The sequence below is a fragment of the Glandiceps talaboti genome, chromosome 7 (assembly GCF_964340395.1).
Source record: "Glandiceps talaboti chromosome 7, keGlaTala1.1, whole genome shotgun sequence".
Lineage (NCBI taxonomy): Eukaryota > Metazoa > Hemichordata > Enteropneusta > Spengelidae > Glandiceps > Glandiceps talaboti.
The window spans coordinates 24,327,027-24,349,072 of record NC_135555.1 but is presented as its reverse complement, the minus strand read 5'-3'; the positions used below and the strand labels follow the sequence as shown (position 1 = coordinate 24,349,072).

At 37.3% G+C, this 22,046-nt stretch overlaps 1 protein-coding gene across 2 annotated transcripts in view; it reads left to right on the top strand.

Annotated features, from left to right (window-relative positions):
- Positions 1–22,046, top strand: part of LOC144437867 (uncharacterized) — a 435,833-nt gene extending 413,787 nt beyond the window's left edge. Inside the window, exons 1-4 of one of the 2 annotated variants that reach the window (XM_078126899.1) lie at positions 8,541–8,791; positions 12,072–12,139; positions 12,640–12,816; positions 21,660–22,046. In XM_078126899.1, the coding sequence (XP_077983025.1) occupies positions 12,082–12,139; positions 12,640–12,816; positions 21,660–21,808 (384 nt within the window). In that variant the 5' untranslated portion in view covers positions 8,541–8,791; positions 12,072–12,081 and the 3' untranslated portion in view covers positions 21,809–22,046. Of the gene's footprint in view, positions 1–8,540; positions 8,792–12,068; positions 12,140–12,639; positions 12,817–21,659 lie in introns of those variants that run through there. The other variant, XM_078126900.1, reaches the window with a different exon arrangement.

The following is a 22,046-nucleotide window of genomic DNA, read 5'->3' as shown; positions in this document are numbered from 1 at the left end:
AGACAGACAGACAGACAGACAGACAGACAGACAGACAGACACACATTCCCCTTTTAATACCTCCCGTACCCTTACGGGAGGTAAAAATCAGATGCACCAACAACCTTTTACTGTCATAATGGTATTAAACTTTTCTTAAATATTTTCACCCAATTCTAATTTGATATGATAGTCTTTTAAAGATGTGAAATGTTTGCCAAGATAGTCTAAAATTGCCTTAAACTCCAAATCTCCCCTACCAATGATACTACCATTAGATGTGCTGACCTTTACTACATGTATATAATGATGCCATTTAACATATTTCAACCTGTGTAAGTTATAAAGAATAGTTTCTGATACTTGATGGTGCTGTCTTGTAAAGCATGGATTGAGTTATTGCTTGAAAAGGGTCTGAATAGCCTAAATATTAGCTTTAAGAGTAAAAATCCTCCAGGGCTTCCAGAGGGAGACCCCTTGGACCCCCACATGAGATGGACATATCCAAGTCTCAAGCTCTTCCCCTCTTACTGTCAAGATGCTATCAAAGTATATTTCAAAAGTACTTCAACCCTATGTAGTTGCTTTTTACATGTTGGTACTGTCTTGTAAAGCTTGAAAATTATTGTCTGAAAGGGTCTGAATACTCTCAAAATTGATTTTTCAGAGTAAAAAACCTCCAAGCCTTCTAGGGGGAGACCCCTAGGACCCAACCCCCATAACAGATGTACATATTCCCTTCTCAAGCTTTCCCCTAACTTTCACTGTCAAGATGCTATTAAACTCCTTTTGGAATATATTTACCCTGTGTAGTCAATAATTATAATTATGATAGTGCTAACCCGGGATCTTATCAAGTATTTGCAAGACAGTCAAGCAGTCCACACTGAGTCACGATCAAAAAATACCTGTCATGTGAATATTACATATATATGAGGGGGAGGTCATTATGTTTTAGAATTAAGTGATATGGGGGTCAGCCTGTTTTTGGTTTTACAGATGGGGGGGGGGGGCAGTGACTTTTTGTCGGCCCGATTTAAAAATGTACCCCCAGGCTGGAGAAACTGACCTGTCCCTTACGGGAGGTGGGGCTGAGAGGAAAATATTTCGGTCAAATCTTTTTTGCAGTCCTCAAAAATTATCTCCAAACGATTAACTCACTTTAGTCATCCACCACTGAAATTACAAAATCGCGTACAGTCTGGCGTCAATGAATTCTATAGTTATGAAACTGTTTGGCAATATTCACACTTTCATTGTTTTCATAACCATTCATTTATCAGTACATTAGAATCGGATATAACAATATTATTATTTAGAATTATAGATCTGTTACTTTGCATAGACCTTTTATATATTGCTCGTTCCAGTTGACCAAGTACATAAAGACGCCTCTCTGTGTGGTGTTCGCAATTGACCGGAGAGAGAAGGAGAAGACGGTCCCAAACGGCTTTCCATACATTTAACATCCTTCTTCATGAACAACTTGTTTTTTTTGTAAAAATGTAAATTACATGTAACATTAACCAATATGATTATGGGGAACAAATTGTCATATCCAAGTAACGGGGACACCAATGAAAGACGTTTTGACCGTGTACTCTATCAGAGACGGATCTATGCATGTACGTGCTGTATGTATCACACATACATAACTCATAACTGTCAATGTCCGTAGTAATAGTTTGCTGCATTGTCACTTTTAGTGTAACTGTTCAATTCTATTCAATTTAATACAATTCGATATCTAATCATAGTACGCTACCAGTAGCTTGACCTACCAGGACATACTACTACCTTTTATTCTTGTTTGATACCTTAAACAACTATTGTCATATTGACTGAAACTTTAACAATTGTGATATTGATCTAATGCACTTAGATACTTTTCAATGACACCAATTGTCTCTGTATAATGATAGATAATACATTCCTTTACTAGTACGGGTAACGTTGCTGTATGGCGAACACTTTTTGACGAAAAAATAACATTAATTCAAATTTCATATTTGTTGAGAAGTACATGTTACAGCAGTACTTTAATCTAACGAATTGTAATAATCCCCAGATAGACGTGAGACACACCTTCATTTATAAACGTGTCAATGTATTTGACATCAAAAGTATAAATAAGTTATATTACTGCCCGTTTACAGTTGAAACTCTGTGATAGCCTGTGATGCTGTGTGTGGGGGGTGGTGTGGGGTGGTGAGGGGTGGTGGTCCATTGATTGTACCCGAGAGAGAGAGAGAGGGAGGGAGGGAGGGAGAGAGAGAGAGAGAGAGAGAGAGAGTTACTTCTCCTGAACCATATCGGATTCGGATGACAACATGTTATATAATTTATCTCAAATATCACACAAACAAACTGACGTGTGTGTTGACTTGTAAATTTAAATACAAATTATCGTAATGTTTACCTTGTAGAATACCTATCTAATGAACGCTATGTATCCGGTCCAACTTACGATCTCCTTTGGAGCATGTTATTTGTCGACGTAGATAAAAGCCTAATAATTTATAATTCATTTCTGACCATCAGATTTTACAATGCCATAAAATGTGTCTTCCAACTACCCTTCTTTATATTAAACATGTAGGTGACAGAAAACCAGTAACAAATACCCAGTCCGTTCCGCCATTGAATTTGAACACTTTTTAATGACACCATTAAATGTCTTGTTGTAGTTTTACATTCGGACTATAGGTCGTTCACATTTCATCCAAGTCTAAACCTGTCGCTTTAAGTCATGGGTTTAACATGTCCATGCAAGTCTAGAGCCTAGTATTGTGGGGATGGGATGGGATGGCGATCAATACAGGTAGAGGTTCTCTTTCGAATTCTACACCTTATAGGAAAATAATTGAATGAAAATATTCTGATGAGTTGTGCTGCAAATAAGGCTTGGGTAGTGTTCACTTTTACCTAGGGGAGCATCAATTTTTTTCCAACGAAAATAAGTGGTAGGAAATATTTATGCTTAATTTAATGGGGGGGAGTGGCCATTAAAAAAGTAAAACATGAGTCAGCTCTTTTATGACGACATTTTTATTGGAAATGAAATGAGTCGCAAGTCTGCCACTTCTTTAAAAACCTTACCTCGAGTATGTCTAGCTAAAATTTCACCGTCTCTGTCATCACTTGCAGAACTGTCACTGTCATTGTCACTGTCACTATCAATTATTCCAATGACAATATTGTCAGTGTCATTGTCACTGTCACTATCAATTATTCCAATGACAATATTGTCAGTGTCATTGTCACTGTCACTATCAATTATTCCAATGACAATATTGTCAGTGTCATTGTCACTGTCACTGTCAATTATTCCAATGACAATATTGTCAGTGTCATTGTCACTGTCACTATCAATTATTCCAATGACATTATTGTCAGTGTCATTGTCACTGTCACTGTCAATTATTCCAATGACATTTTTAGAAATGTTTGTATTGGGGTACAAAACAGATTTCATTATAAAAGACCTCCTCTCACCCCACACTAAAAGAATTTAGTTTTTACCCTACATTGAACTATTGATCTCAACCATAAATCAATTTGGGACTTCTAATGGAGATGATTGTAGTTATCATACATTAGATGTACAAAAATATAGGAGCTAGACTAACTATATACGTGGACATTGAATATCCAATATCTAGACACAGGCTGGGTCGGGCACTTTCAGTCACCGTGTTTGCCATATATTATTTCAAAGTGTCCTAAATTGGTTATGTTTGTAATAATAATAACTTTATTCATCATGTCGATCATGAAATTTTCGTTGCGTTGACAGAAAAAAGACAAACTATATATCCACACAGTTTACATTAACTTAAATACATAATCCATGAAAAGTAAAGTTAGGATTACAATACATATAAATACATACAGACAGTAGCGGTTACATGTTATTGATGAGAAGAATGGATCTTAGAACAAAGCTATACTTAAATATGTTTGTACGTGCACGTGGTACTCTGAGGCGACGACCACTTGGTAGATATTCATATTCTGTATGTAGTGGATGTGTTGAATCTTTGATAATTTTTGTAGAAGTCTTAAACGATTTGTGTTTGTGCACAATTCCACATGTTCAGGTCACATTTCATTTCTTATATGTTACATGTACAGCTACACATGTAAGTTTTTCTACCACAAGATGACATAATATGACACCATGAAAATACACCTAAGTAAAGTACTGTACTGTACTGTACTGTACTGTACTGTACTGTACTGTACTGTACTGTATTGTACAGACTACGTCAGTAGTAAGCAGCAGTTCACGCCCGATGACCCTTCTGGTGAAACGGTCCGTAGCGTAAATACATAATGTAATATCATACTCGTCTTCTTTCATTTTATGTATATATACACACATATATTACGTATGTATTGCAATTTATATAATATATATAACAAATAAATAAATAAATAAATATATATACCCTATATATATACATATATATATATATATATATATATATATATATATATATATATATATATATATATATACATGCATACACACATACATACATACATACATACATACATACATACATACATACATACATACACACACACACACATATGCAGGCAGGCCGGAAGCAGGAAACAGACATATAGTCAGTGAGAGAGAGAGACAGACAGACAGACAGACAGACAGACAGACAGACAGACAGACGGACGGACGGACGGACGGACGGACGGACAGACAGGCAGACAGACAGACAGACAGACAGACAGACAGACAGACAGACAGACAGACAGACAGACAGACGAACGAATGAATGAATGAACGGACTATCAACTTGACATGATAGTCGAATGGTTAGAGTGGACAGCATGGAATCTGGTTCGAGTTCCGTCTCTGCCGTTTGTTTTTTAACTGGCTAAAGATCTCGAGAAAGATTAGAACCATGATTGTGGCCCAGACAACCCAGCTGAACGCACACGAACCTGGTAGGATTGAGGTGTGAATATATTAATCCTAGCGCTCATACATGCTGCAATGGATTATATGCTCTCCAGGACTTCAGGAAGTATAAATATCTGTTGCGTCATTATAGATCCGTGCCATGGTTAATAATTGTAAAGCGCTTGGGGCACAGAAAGGAATGCGCTATATAACATTATAATCTATATATAGCATTATTATCATTACAGACCGGCAAAATGTGTTGCCGTGTGTCTTCGATAAAATGCTATCGCAAAGTTATACCAATTTCACTCTACAGGCATCGAATTGAAATATGTTTATTCATAAATACTTAGTATTATCAATTTAAAACACGACCGCACACTTTACATAAGGTACTGACCAGTATATACCATTGTTTTTGAAAACACACACACATGCATGTGTACTGAGTTCAGTTTGATGGACAATGCTGTTAGTTTCACATTTAAGAAGAATGTACTGGTATAGCTAGAGAACAACAAGATATCAATTACAGAGTGACATTTTCTTTCAAGGACAAATGGGCGGATTGACACAAACGATGAAAAGACGGGAAATGTTGTACCCTTACAAACTAATACTGTATAAAAATAATTCATGAACAATACATTATTAGACGCCCATCAAACTTTATCCCTAATAACATATAAGTTGCCTTGCATTGTTATGTGCTGTGAATTGTCAACTGAAAGTCGATCAATTCAAGATTCCCCGTTGTCATGCTTTGGATTGCCTAATTAGGCTTTAAAATATGGTCTGGTTCCGATTACATTCAATTTTAAAATAGGAGGGGTAGGTAGATTTTTTAGTTTAGTTTATTTATTTTTTTTTCATGTGTGAGTGACTAGTTCAGGTTTTCCATTGTTTTCCAAGTGGTCTCTGTGTTGTTTATTTCTTCCTATCAGATGTACAGCCATTACAGATTGGAAGAATAGTTTTATATTGTCTGTTTAATTAAATTGATGTCAGTTTCCACACCCACTATTTCTTGCCACACTTCACTATTTTCGCGATTTTAATATTATTTTTCTCGAATACGTAAAAAAAAGTTTCCGGTCGGCGTGAAAAACTAAGTGGGGTCGGGTAACAGGAACAGACAACTTTTTTATTTGGCCTTAGTTTAGATACACTACATGTATTCGTTGTTAAAGTCATATCATCATAAAGACGTGGCTGGGTCATAGTCATCACTTTCTGTCGAACTATATAGACACCGTAGAAATATATGAGTAATGTAAGATACACGTATCTCATCATCACTTTAATATGTAAATCTCTTTTCATCTTGTTAGTGACTGTGGTAGAGTATGACGATGATATCGATGGCCGTGACAGAGTATGACGATGATATCGATGGCTGTGACAGAGTATGACTATGATATCGATGGCTGTGGTAGAGTATGGCTATGATATCGATGGCTGTGGTAGAGTATGACGATGATATCGATGGCTGTGACAGAGTATGACTATGATATCGATGGCTGTGGTAGAGTATGACTATGATATCGATGGCTGTGACAGAGTATGACTATGATATCGATGACTGTGGTGGAGTGTGACTATGATATCGATGGCTGTGGTAGAGTATGACTATGATATCGATGGCTGTGCTAGAGTATGACTATGATATCAATGGGTATGGCAGAGAATGACTATGATATCGATGGATGTGCTAGAGTATGACTATGATATCAATGGCTATGGTAGAGTATGACTATGATATCGATGGCCGTGACAGAGTATGACGATGATATCGATGGCTGTGACAGAGTATGACTATGATATCGATGGCTGTGGTAGAGTATGGCTATGATATCGATGGCTGTGGTAGAGTATGACGATGATATCGATGGCTGTGACAGAGTATGACTATGATATCGATGGCTGTGGTAGAGTATGACTATGATATCGATGGCTGTGACAGAGTATGACTATGATATCGATGACTGTGGTAGAGTGTGACTATGATATCGATGGCTGTGGTAGAGTATGACTATGATATCGATGGCTGTGCTAGAGTATGACTATGCTATCAATGGGTATGGCAGAGAATGACTATGATATCGATGGATGTGCTAGAGTATGACTATGATATCAATGGCTATGGTAGAGTATGACTATGATATCGATGGCTGTGGTAGAGTATGACTATGATATCGATGGATGTGGTAGAGTATGACTATGATATCGATGGATGTGGTAGAGAATGACTATGATATCGATGGATGTGGTAGAGAATGACTATGATATCGATGGATGTGGTAGAGTATGACTATGCTATCAATGGCTGTGGTAGAGTATGACTATGATATCGATGGATGTGGTAGAGAATGACTATGATATCGATGGCTGTGCTAGAGTATGACTATGATATCGATGGCTGTGGTAGAGAATGACTATGATATCGATGGATGGGGTAGAGTATGACTATGATATCGATGGCTGTGGTAGAGTATGACTATGATATCGATGGCTGTGGTAGAGAATGACTATGATATCGATGGCTGTGCTAGAGTATGACTATGATATCGATGGCTGTGGTAGAGAATGACTATGATATCGATGGCTGTGGTAGAGTATGACTATGATATCGATGGCTGTGGTAGAGAATGACTATGATATCGATGGCTGTGCTAGAGTATGACTATGATATCGATGGCTGTGGTAGAGAATGACTATGATATCGATGGCTGTGGTAGAGTATGACTATGATATCGATGGCTGTGGTAGAGTATGACTATGATATCGATGGATGTGGTAGAGTATGACTATGATATCGATGGCTGTGGTAGAGTATGACTATGATATCGATGGATGTGGTAGAGTATGACTATGATATCGATGGATGTGGTAGAGTATGACTATGATATCGATGGCTGTGGTAGAGTATGACTATGATATCGATGGCTGTGGTAGAGTATGACTATGATATCGATGGCTGTGGTAGAGAATGACTATTTCGTCTAATGGTGTTCTATATTCATTTCTCTACCATAGAAATATACAGGCACTGCTGTCAATGTACACGACATTAAAAGACGGACGGGATCGTTGTTTCCATTATTCCACAGAATTCAAACATTTGTTTTACTTGCTACTATAATTCATCACCGAATGACACAAAATAATTCACGGCTAATAATTGCAAATTTGTCTGATAAATAACCTAACTTAATTCACAATACACAGAATTCGATTTACAGTTTATTTTGTTCCATTGTTTTTGGCAAGTAATATAGCTCTATTTATTTCTTTTTATTTGTTTATTTATAAATTCTGTTTCTGGGGTTTGCAATTGTTGACTCTATGAAAGAACCAAGCGTCCTCATGATAGGGCATACAGCAGTTAATATCGTGAGTGATAGGGTATATTCTGTGCTGCATTGTTGCGAGCGATAGCGATATTTACTGTTCTAAAATGTACAAAATAGAAGTGAATTCACTGTATTGATATTTGACAGACACTAGATGTATGTGGTATGTTAATGAAACAAACTATTTGAAACTTATAGTAGTATGTACAATACATATTACAAATGTTTTTTCCATTTTTGTTCTGTTTTATCACAATGAGAGAATATCCTTTACAGTGCAGTGGAAACGATGTTTGAAGCAAACAAAGGCAGAAATGTGTACTTTAATGCGGGTACACTCTATACTTATAAATAAGCTCTATCCAACGATGATGGTGTTCCTCTAGGATCGTTGGAACAGACCAATTAATGGAACAGCCTTCATTGACGAGAATGTATAAATAGAGCATAAACATCTGGATGCTATCGTACATTGAAGCAAGTGACAAACGCCGTCTGAGAATCGTCATCGTCTTCACATACTATAGTATAGGTAAGTTGTGATACTATGGTATTAAATCTTTAAGATTAACAGCAAGACTTGTTGTTGTATGATAAACTGCATACGAGATGATATATGTGGTATAAACTGGAACATAGACTTTATTTATCAAGGCCCTGGTGGCCAGGGCCAACATTCGACTGACTCAAATTTTACAAATCACTTTAGGGGAAAACTTGTAAAGTCTATTGTCTAAACATGACTATATTTAAATTACGCGAATGACGCTTAGGTGCGTGAATTTGAAACAAAAGGGCGCCTTGAGGACAATTTTTTTTCCAGACACACTATCTTTTAAAATACTAAACATGTAGAGTCGTGACATTCTTCCTCATTACTAAACTTTCTTATTCTCAGGAAAATGATAGCAATACCTATTGAAATGAGATGGCATAAATTTATAAAAGCACGTCTAAATTATTGTCTTGACGCCCATGTTAGCTATTGCAATAATAAGATTCTCTCCAACTGGGTGTTTGGAGACATGTATAAACAGCGTCATGTCTGAACCCAAACATGGTAATTACAAATTCAGGACAATGGTATAATTCATTTGCAACACTAGTGTTATAAGATATTATTTTAGATGTACACAGTTAATGTTCAAAACGACTTTTCAAGGGTGTTAGTTTGTCATTCACATCCCCATTACTTTCTTTATTTTCAATTGCCAACTTCCTTATCAGTCGTCGTTTCATTTCTGAATTTCACACTTTACTTTCTGTCACACTATATTTGCAACGATCGAGACAGATGACATGCGAGAAAGAATATCACACTGAATGATCAGCAAAAATTATTCTTACCCTGAAAACAAGACACATTAGCAAATATCTTAACAAATGCAACCAGAATTAACCTGAATGCCTTCTGTTAGGACAAAGTCAGATTTAAATTGAATTCCTTCTGTAAGGGCAAAGTCTTTAGATTTTCATTCCTACACACAATAATTGTTGGAATGTAACAAAACGTATGCGGATAGTTCTGTATGAAGTATGTACCAAGTTATATTGAATTTGAAGTATGCACTCTTAAGATATAACCTAATTACTGAAAACCATTAATTATGAAAATGAATCATTAAATTAAGAGTTATAAGCTTTTTGAGACATGGGTGCTTTGTTTTGTTTGGCGCATGTACAAATCGAAACGTGTATTCGTAAAATATAAAATGGTTAATTATTCAAATGACTCATTAAAACTACAAGCTATATTATCAAACTTTATATGAAGTGATTAAAAAGGACTGAGCGGGATGATTTGAATTATGCGTATGTAATGGATGTTGTCTTGCGGACAGTCCTCGAGCGATATATGGAATCAAGTGATGGCAGATCGGTGCCAATGATTTTTTCTGAAGTTTGGAGGACCTTTTAGATTATCGAGTGAAGTTAACTCACCCTGAGACAATCGAGACCAATCTAAAATCAACCAATCACTTTCTTGGTCTTATTAATATTGAGTTCGAGATTGTTCACTTCACACCATTTGACCAAGGTTCTTAAATTCTGCCCTGTCTCGCCGTTCTTACATACCGAGTCAATTGCTGTAATGTCATCAGCAAACTTAACAACGACATTATTATCATACTTGACGTGCAATCATGACTGTGTAAAGAGTGAATACAACAATGGACTTAAAACACAACCCTCGGGAGCGCTGTACAGGCGCGCGTGTTTAGAACAATGTGAGAGGAAATGCGAGTGCAAATCTTGTGGTCTATCATCAATAACATTTTATAAGACCCACCGGCAAATAGAAGAGCTGATTCCTAGATCTGAGAGTTTAGTAAACAGTTTTGTTTGAATTATTGCATTGAATGCATACCTGAAGTTAACAAAGAGGATCCGCGCACATGGGTCACATCTATATCAAGAAGAGTTAAAAATCGAATGTAACGCCATGTAACAGCATCTTCTACGGAACAACTTGATGATACGCAAGTTGGTAGGGGCGCAGAGACTGTGGTAACACAAGTTTAATATTTAATTGAATTGAATGGATATTTATTCCGTGAGGGCCATAGCAATAGTTCTCCCAGGAACTAATCAAGGTCCGTGGACCAGACATGCCTATAAATGAATATGATGAAAACGTCATTCAAAACACTTCATAATAACACATATCAACGCAACCGGTCTGTAATCATTCAGGCATGTAATTACAATGTACTGTGGACTTCCTTGTCACTGATTTGATACTAAAGTTATCAAAACATGAAGGCATTACACACTCTGAAAGAAAAGTCTCAAAAAATGTTCGTAAGGGAGCCTTCAACAATTACAAGGGGAAAGGACCGGGGGAAATCAGGCTCGGGCTGTTGTATATTAAATACAATGTTTGGATCTCATTGGCTGAGCTGAAGGCCACAACTTTATAAGTAACATTGACACTGTAAGATCATGCCTTGTAGAGTGATCTGACGTCATACCGATAAAAGCTGCTTGTATATTTCAAAATTGGTATATATATATATATATATATATATATATATATATATATATATATATATATATATATATATATATATATATATATATATATATATATATATATATATATATATATATATATATATAGTTTTGGTAGTACTGGAATTCTTTCTTGGTTTCAACCAAGAAAGAGTTCCAGTACTACCAAAACTATTACGCTCTGCCACTGCGGTATAGAGCGCTGTCTTAGCAGATTGATACTCACCGAGTTATATATATATATATATATATATATATATATATATATATATATATATATATATATATATATATATATATATATATATATATATATATATATATATATATATATATATATATATATATATATATATATATATATACACACACACACATATATATATATATATATATATATATATATATATATATATACACACACACACACATATATATATATATATATATAGTTTTGCAAAACTATTACGCTCTGCCACTGCGGTATAGAGCACTGTCTTAGCAGATTGATACTCACCGAGTTATATATATATATATATATATATATATAATTTGGTTATATATATGTGTGTGTGTGTGTGTGTGTGTGTGTGTGTGTGTGTGTGTGTGTGTGTGTGCAAGCGCGTTCTCAACGTTAAGGTAGAGGGAACTTGAATGTCGACTCCGTATGTATCGTCCTTGATGATAGAATGACTACCTTAATTAACTAGATTTTTGACAAATTTATTGAGACCGGTTAACTTTCAAGATGGCGAATGTTAAAATAGAAATATCATTGTTTCATTCCTTTTGTTTACTAGGTTCACAATCATGATTCGTCAACTCGCTGTACTTGTTTTGGTTATCATCACTGTGTCTGCAAATATACGTAAGTCATTGAATGTCCTTGACTTTTTACTAATTACCAAATTCAATTAAAAATATTTAGGGCTACATGACAAAGTGATCATTATTATTGTGGTCGGTGACTGAAGACAATTATTACCTTATACTTTCTAACCACTAAACCGGTCAACTAACCGACCGACCGTCCTAAAGTTGAGAAACATAAAGATGGAAAGCTCGCCCTTAATATCACCATCCTGTTAATTGAAAAAGACTAGTACAATATACGCAATAGTCAAGTACACGTGTATTCACGATATTTTCTCTAACGCATTTTCATTACTTAGTATGCAAAAACAGACTGGCTCTTAGCTGTCTAACCTTGAACTTCACTGCTTTTGATAAAGAGCTATTGCTCGAAACGTTTAGCGAATTTTACATCTTGGAAGACTGTCTTATCTGTTTTCTACACCACATTTATGTAAACATCGTGATAGCAGTCGTTTATCGAAGAAATAACATCAAATTATTGTTATTCTACAGCTGATGACCAATGCGAGACATTAATAAGCAGAGGTATAGCCTTCGCCTGCGAGCAAAACACTTCCCCTAAGTGTGTGCTTCAAAAATTTGTTTGCGATGGGGTTTTTGACTGTGCTAATGGATACGACGAATCCCAGACAGTAAAACCGAGTCATTGCAGTCTTGATAAACAGAAGGGTAAGTGTTTCATACACTTGTGTATGGTGGCCCACAAGTGACATAGGAACAATACATTTGTGGAAGAAATAATTAATTTTTTGAGAGTAAAATATTTAATGCAAGGATATAGTTTTTCTTTAATAGGACAAAAGATTATTTTTTTAGTTCAAAATGGAAATATCAAAGCAAAAAGTTAAAATTTCTAAGACAAATTTTCCATTTTACAGAGCAGAAAATTTATTTGCATGACAAGATTTTTAATTCTTGGGGTCCAAACATTTTCCAAGAATAAACTTTTAAGTCTTTAGAGGAATCTTCTTTTTCAAGAGTAAACGTTAGGATTTCAATAAAAGTTCATTTTCGACTGTAAACTTTTAATATTTCATACAAAACTTTTATTTTCCAAGAACAAACTTTTAGTTTTTGAAAGGAAACTTTCAAGAATTTTTTTTCATCCCAAGAACAGACTTTTGAAATTCCAAGTCAAAACTAATTTTGATGATATGAGTTACGTTTAATTTCAATATATGCAACTCTCTGCCTCTGAGGGCGCAATTTAGTTTCACTGGCCAATTTTTTCTGTGGCGGTGTAATACTTTTTTCACATGACAAAGCCTTTTTAATGGCGGTGGAAGTAAAGTTATCCCACAATTCCTTGGATACAAGTACACATACACAGGCGCTCGTGAAGTTGCTAGATCACAGAGAACTACGGCAATGCAGAACTACGACAGTGTCAGGCTGAACAGTGAGCAACGAAGCTGATTGATGGACCTTGCCTGTCACACCACCATTCGTGGACTGAGATAACATTAATATAGGAAATACAGTGAGGAGCGTTAGTACCGAGCATATACATGTACCGTCAGACCACTACAGAGAATAGTAGTCTGAGATTAGCTCTGGATGTATATAAAATGAGGTTCGACAATAGTCTGAGATATACCGCAGTACAGGATGCCGGCTGAGCTGTATTCCCTACATATATACGACAGTACCATAATGGACACCGGTTGGCAAGCTAAGGGACCGGTCAGTTTCTCCAGCCGGGGGGGGGGAGGCAGTGTATTCTTAAATCTGGCCCACAAAAAGTCACTGACCCCCCCCCCCCCTTATTTGTAAAACCAAAAACAGGCTGACCCCATATCACTTAATTCTAAAACATGATGACCCCCCCCCCCATATATATATAATATTCAAATGACAGGTATTTTTTAATCATGACTCTGTGTGGACTGCTTGACTGTCTTGCAAATACTTTATAAGATCCCAGGATAGCGCTACCATAATTGTAATTATTCACTACACAGGATAAATATATTCCAAAAGGAGTTTAATAGCATCTTGATAGGGGGAAAGCTTGAGAAGGGAATAAGTACATCTCTTAGGGGGGTCGTAGGTGGTCTCCCCCTAGAAGTCTAGGAGGTTTTTAACTCTGAAAAGTCTATTTTGAGACTATTGAGACCCTTTCAAGCAATAACTTAATCCATGCTTTACAAGGCAGCACCATTGGTAGGGGATATTTGGAGTTTATGGCAATTTTAGACTATCTTGGCAAACATTTCACATCTTTAAAAGCAATATCATCTCAAATTAGAATAGGGTGAAAATGTTTTAAGAAAAGTTTAGTACCCTTCTGACAGTAGAAAGGTTGTTGATGCATCTGATTGTTGGTTGAATGCATGAGTGACCTCTGGGGGTGAGGGAGTCCTTGGGGGTTTCCCGTGACAGCTCTAGAGTTTTTTGCTTCTATTAAGGCAAAATAGAAACTGGAATCTCAAGAGATGTGGTGATTTGTAGTAACAATAACATGTAGTGTCCAAAATAGAAAGTGTATCAACCCCTTCTGACAAGTTCATACTGACGAGTACAACAATTTAGATTAACTTCTTTTATAAACAATCTATGAAGATTACCATTACGAAACCTTCAAGTTCACGTTTGCCCAAAAGTGCAATATAAGTGAAGCATTGATTGTGAAACAGCCACGCATTTACATAACATGTTCTATAACTAGTGTGGTAGCTATGTTTGAACTAATACATGTAAGTAATATTAAAGAATTCATGTACTAATAGGGACAAGAACAAATATCTACATGTTCCACATTTCAAACAAGGCTATATGCCATTGTAGAAAGGGATTTTTTCTTCCTTCACAATCCAAAACACAATGACCCCCCCCCCCGACAATTATCAAAACAGCATGACCCCCCCCACTGCTTACAAAAACAGGGTGACCCACCCTACCAATCCACCCTACCAATCCACTGCCCCCCCCCCCCGACCAAAGAAACTGACGGGTCCCTAAACACTTCGCACGACAAGAATGTGACTGAGAACTTTAGCTGTGTCCTCGGTGAAACAGAGTGTCTGTAAACTGTGCATGGTGCTGCAATACCATAAGTCGGTGGCGGATCATCTCGTCCCAATTTCAACTTGTCCCATTTCAACCAGTCGTCCCAATTTTCAACTCACCCCAGTGTCAACTCACCCCAATTTCAGTGCATCAGATTTCTAGACTGAATGTTTATTATGTTTTTCAGTATCTGTTACAACAATAAAGGTCTGGTTTTCCTACCAAAAAAACTGAAACGGTTTTTAGTCTTTGAAGACGTAGTATTGTAACGTCTTTTATATTTACTTAAATACATGCACATGTACATCATATTGCAAAGATCTGTAAATTACTTTCCTACAGGATTTTGAATGAGCGGAAGAAATTGGGGCGAGTTGACAAAGGGGCGAATCGAAATTGGGACGAGTTGAAAATCACAGCTCTACGAACAACAGCAGAAGCCTCTACAGAGGTGTGAGAAATCTGACTTGCACAAGTACAACTAGGCTGGCAGTGATTAAAGATAAAAATGGAAAGATCTTGACAGAAAGTGATGAGATCAAGGATAGATGGATGAGGTACTGTGAGGGACTGTATGCTTCCAAGGAATCTGTTGCAATAGTGCAGGAAGTCACAGCTCCTGATGAAGAACCTGAAGTACTACTTTCAGAAGTAAGAAATGCCATCCAGAAAATGAAAAACAACAAGTCGCCGGGAGTAGATGAATTCCCCAGCGAGCTTCTGAAGGGTATGGATGAAAAAAGGAATTAAGTTGCTGCATAAGTTATGTAATTAGATCTGGCATACCAAAACCTGGCCAACAGATTGGAAGAAGTCTATCTTCCAAACACTCCCAAAGAAAGGGGACATTAGCGAGTGTAAGAACAACAGAACTATAGCTCTCATCCCCCATGCTAGTAAGGTTCTACTTCATATTTTAAATGAGTGACTTCGTCAATATCTGGAAAGAGAGCTACCTCCTGAGCAAGCAGTCTTCAAAAGAGGAAGAGGCACGAGAGACCACTTAGCAAATATTCGGCACATTATTGAGAAATGCAGAGAATTTAAGAGGAAGGCTTTTCTCTGTTTCATCGATTACTCAAAAGCTTTTGACTATGTCAGATATGGTGTCCTCAGGAAGGCTCTCCTATCTATGGGTATACCTGCACACTTAGTACAGTTAATTCAGAACCTCTACAATGGTCAGCTTGCTTGTGTGTGAACAGAAAAAGGTGAAAGTGTGACTGGATCAGCCTGGGGCAGGGAGTTCGACAAGGTTGCATTCTTTCCCCAACCCTTTTCAACTTATATACATAATGAGAAGAACAGTTGACAACCAGAAAAGAGGTTTATCCATTGCGGTGGATGGCATCTGACTAACCTATGCTATGCCGATGACACTACTCTCATCGCTCCCTCTCTCCAAGAGCTCTGCTATCTGCTAATTAAGGTAAAACATGAAAGCGAAGCCGTGGGTCTCCACCTTAATGTGGCCAAGACCAAAATAATGATAATTGGTGATGATATCAATACTGACCCCATAACTATAGAAGGTGAAGAGGTTGAAGTGGTCACCAAGTTCAACTTTTTGGGAGCATATATCAGTTACACTGGAGGATGTCAGGAAGAGATCAGAAGGTGTCTGGTTTGGGGAAGATCAGTGATGGCTAAGCTTATAAGATCTGGGCTGATAGGAATGTCACCAAAGCTACCAAAATCAAACTTGTTCAGACACTTATATTTCCCATTGCTACGTATGCCAGTGAGTCCTGGACCATCACCAAGGCAGTTCAAAATAAGATTAATGCTTTTTATTTGAAGTCTGGTACTGGAGGAGAATGCTGTGAATACCCTGGAAAGCAAAGAGAAGCAACTCCAACATCCTTCAAGAAATTGGCCAGAAGCAACGACTAGTGGATCGGGTATTAGATAACCCATAACAGATGCCATTAGTTGTAAAAAAAAAAAGAAAAAAAAACTGAGAACAACTACATGAAATGGGCAATTATAATTGCAAAGTTCAAAAAGTTTTAAGTATGATATTGATACTCAATAGTATACATATCATGCAAATGTTGGAATAATCTGGCTAGTATTACAATGTCATTACTGAATATAATTTTACTTATGATATGTTGCTAGCAATGTGACATAATTCTATCGATGACACATATTTGATTGTACATGTAATTGTCAACAACAGTCCAGAGTTCTGCAACAGTCAATTATAATGATTAGACAACCATAACAAATATGATCATCAACAAAACAATTTTCAATTTTCTCTGAGATCTTGAGTAATACAATTGGCAAAACGTTTGATTGGGTGAACTGATATGACCACACTGTTTTCCATTTGTGTTTGAGAGAAAGAAAATGGTGCAAATATATGAATCACGTACCCTGTGTTTTCATTGGGTATTAAGCTTTATTACTCTGTTGAAAGAGAAGTGTTTAATAATCATAAAAAGGTTTAGGAAATCATGCAAGACATTGTAAGGCTTCTTGGTAACAATGATGTAATTTCCTGCAGTGCCTTCCCATTGTTTCACTGAAAGAGCTTTAGTGCACAGGGACTTGAAACTGGTCAGTATAAATGTTTGCAAATATTTGTTGTTGGTATTGTTTAACAGCATTTAACAGCAGCATTTGAAATAAACGGAAACACCTAAAATTACATTGTACAGTGACAGACGAACACCCAGGTACAGGGATTTTGTACATTGACAGACTAACACCCAGGTACAGGGATTTTGTACAGTGACAGACTAACACCCAGGTACAGGGATTTTGTACAATGACAGACTAACACCCAGGTACAGGGATTTTGTACAGTGACAGACTAACACCCAGGTACAGGGATTTTGTACAATGACAGACTAACACCCAGGTAGAGGGATTTTGTACAATGACAGACTAACACCCAGGTACAGGGATTTTGTACAATGACAAACTGACACCCAGGTACAGGGATTTTGTACAATGACAAACTGACACCCAGGTAGAGGGATTTTGTACAATGACAGACTAACACCCAGGTACAGGATTTTGTACAATGACAAACTGACACCAAGGTAGAGGGATTTTGTACAGTGACAGACTAACACCCAGGTACAGGATTTTGTACAATGACAAACTGACACCAAGGTAGAGGGATTTTGTACAGTGACAGACTAACACCCAGGTACAGGGATTTTGTACAATGACAGACTAACACCCAGGTACAGGATTTTGTACAATGACAAACTGACACCAAGGTAGAGGGATTTTGTACAGTGACAGACGAACACCCAGGTACAGGGATTTTGTACAGTGACAGACTAACACCCAGGTACAGGGATTTTGTACAATGACAGACTAACACCCAGGTACAGGATTTTGTACAATGACAAACTGACACCAAGGTAGAGGGATTTTGTACAGTGACAGACGAACACCCAGGTACAGGGATTTTGTACAGTGACAGACTAACACCCAGGTACAGGGATTTTGTACAATGACAGACTAACACCCAGGTACAGGATTTTGTACAATGACAAACTGACACCCAGGTACAGGGATTTTGTACAGTGACAGACTAACACCCAGGTACAGGGATTTTGTACAATGACAGACTAACACCCAGGTACAGGGATTTTGTACAATGACAGACTAACACCCAGGTACAGGGATTTTGTACAATGACAAACTGACACCCAGGTACAGGGATTTTGTACAATGACAGACTAACACCCAGGTACAGGGATTTTGTACAATGACAGACTAACACCCAGGTACAGGGATTTTGTACAATGACAAACTGACACCCAGGTACAGGGATTTTGTACAATGACAGACTAACACCCAGGTACAGGGATTTTGTACAATGACAGACTAACACCCAGGTACAGGGATTTTGTACAATGACAAACTGACACCCAGGTACAGGGATTTTGTACAGTGACAAACTGACACCCAGGTACAGGGATTTTGTACAATGACAGACTAACACCCAGGTACAGGGATTTTGTACAATGACAGACTAACACCCAGGTACAGGGATTTTGTACAATGACAGACTAACACCCAGGTACAGGGATTTTGTACATTGACAGACTAACACCCAGGTACAGGGATTTTGTACAGTGACAGACTAACACCCAGGTACAGGGATTTTGTACAATGACAGACTGACATCCAGGTACAGGGATTTTGTACAGTGACAGACTAACACCCAGGTACAGGGATTTTGTACAGTGACAGACTAACACCCAGGTACAGGGATTTTGTACAATGACAGACTAACACCCAGGTACAGGGATTTATTTGTACAATGACAGACTAACACTCAGGTACAGGGATTTTGTACAGTGACAGACTAACACCCAGGTACAGGGATTTTGTACAATGACAGACTAACACCCAGGTACAGGGATTTTGTACAATGACAGACTAACACCCAGGTACAGGGATTTTGTACAGTGACAGACTAACACCCAGGTACAGGGATTTTGTACAGTGACAGACTAACACCCAGGTACAAGGATTTTGTACAATGACAGACTGACATCCAGGTACTAGGATTTTGTACAATGACAACCTGACACCCAGGTACAGGGATTTCCATAATCAAACTTGTTCACGCATAGCTCATGGCAATCTGAGTATTACAATTCTTCAAATGATTTTTAATTTGTAATCGCAAGTGAAATATCAAATATGAAGGAGTTCCAAATAAATTTTCTAAAAGTAGATATCTAAAATTCTCAGTTTTAAAATGTCTCTGTGCCTATACGTTGACATCATATTTACCATTCAAACTATTTAGAATAAATCAATTCCCTTCTGTAAGTAAGTTGAAGCAAATCCAAGCTTTAGAAGATGATGTTTATATGTGATATGATCACTACAATCATTGCATTAGATATTTCGTTGCACCTCTCTGAACCCCTTCCAAGTGCATCAATAACGCTTTGGTTATGCCACCCCAACATACTGTTGCACATTCTTATGTAGATAATAAGCGCTTTGCCAGACAGAAATACTATTCCCACATACCCTTCGAATTCTCATCAGACCAAGCATTCCATCCATAGACCAAAACATAAAACTCTGTGTTGCCTGGGGTCTCTGAAAAGTATTGGGTTGATTTAGGATTTTAGGGGGGGGGGGGGGCTGCGAAATGTTTTAAAGGCATGACTGCCTGTGCCTGGCACCCTATTTTGCACGTGACTGACTGACTGTATGTTTTGGAGGTGGAGCACTTGTGGTGACTCACTAGCAAGTAATCACCAAAATATAATCTGGGTTGTTCACATGCAAATGTTGCATATTTGAAAAATCCCGAGTGACACACAATCTAAACAGCTGTTTGCAGGAGAATTTGTCTCATTTTGAAAGGGTTTTACATTGTATGAAACAAACAGATTGATTTTCAACTAATTTGTGTATCAAGTTACCATCCTACGACATTCACAAACAATTTGTACATGATTCATGACCTATGTGTTTCTCGGAGTATAGAACAAGTGCTGAAAACAAGACCCAGAAGCTAGTGCTCTGTACAGCAGTTTGAATTTCCCGCATTTGCATAGATTAGCCATAATCCTATTTATATAGGGCAGTGTTTAAACCAAAATATGTTCTCCTCAGCTCCCCCCCCCCCCGCCATAAATTCTACTTGTTCCCTAACTTCAATTCCAACCATATATGCAGACAAATCTACTTAGTGAGTAAAATATTTATCAATTCAACATTCGGATGCGCTTATTAGATCACATGAGTTTGAAAAAGGTTTACAAACTCACTTTTTTTCTTTACATTGTACTTTAATTGTACTCTCTGAAAAATATTTTTTCCAAAACAATAAAGTAACGATTTGTAAGGCTGGCGTCGTGTTTATGCATTTGAAGCTCTAACGCCCTCAGTGTCAAACGATAAAGATAAACAAGATAGTCTTTTGTTTCGCCCACTGAGTTCAGTAAATCTGTCGAAAATTTAATGATTGCATGTGAAAGTATTGTCATCAATTTTTAGTGTAATAATGAAATTACAAATTTCACGAATTGAATCATACTGTTAACAAAACATTGAATTTTATTTGTTTGAGGCACGAAAGTTGTTCATAGTGTAAAAGTCAAAGTCAATATAATAATAATAATAATGTTGGTTTCTTATATAGCGCTTTCCCACACCGTGCTCAAAGCGCTTTACAATTTATTACCCCTGGCTTGGATCAGAACGGCACAACGGCCCTTTAGTCTTCCTCAACTCCCCGGGGAGCATACAATCCATTGCAGCCATTTCAGCGCATAGGATTAAAGCCTTCACATTGCAACATACATCCTACCAGGTCCCCAATTATACAGCTGGGTTGACTGAAGCACAGTCGTGGTTCAAATCTTGCCCAAGGACTTTAGCCACTCAGAAACAAACAGCAGGCAGCGACAGGGCTCGAACCTACAACCTGTAGATTCCAAGCCGGTCACGCTAACCATTCACCCATCATGACTCCACATGTAATATATTGATTTTTATCGTTACAGCAAACTGTCAGAGCGACTTCATAGGCAAAGGTCTTGACTACCACGAATGTGGAGATGGGATGTGCGTTGGCATAGAAACGTGTCGCAATGGAAAGAAGGACTGTTTTGATGAAAGCGATGAAGATGTAAATTGCCCAAACAAGAATTAATAATAGTAGTATTTGCTATATGGTAGCAGTTTTTCTTACAAATATTCATTGCAAGGATTAGATTGATAATTACCCTTCGCTGCGGTAAATGGATAACGATGTCAATGTTTTGAAGTAAATTGATGAAAATATGTTTTTAGCATTGAGTTTGTGTGTTATAACCTGTGTATTCATTTGACCTACCAAGCTGATGTACACTTTTTACTTTCTGCTACTCGGGTAATAAATTGTACAAGGA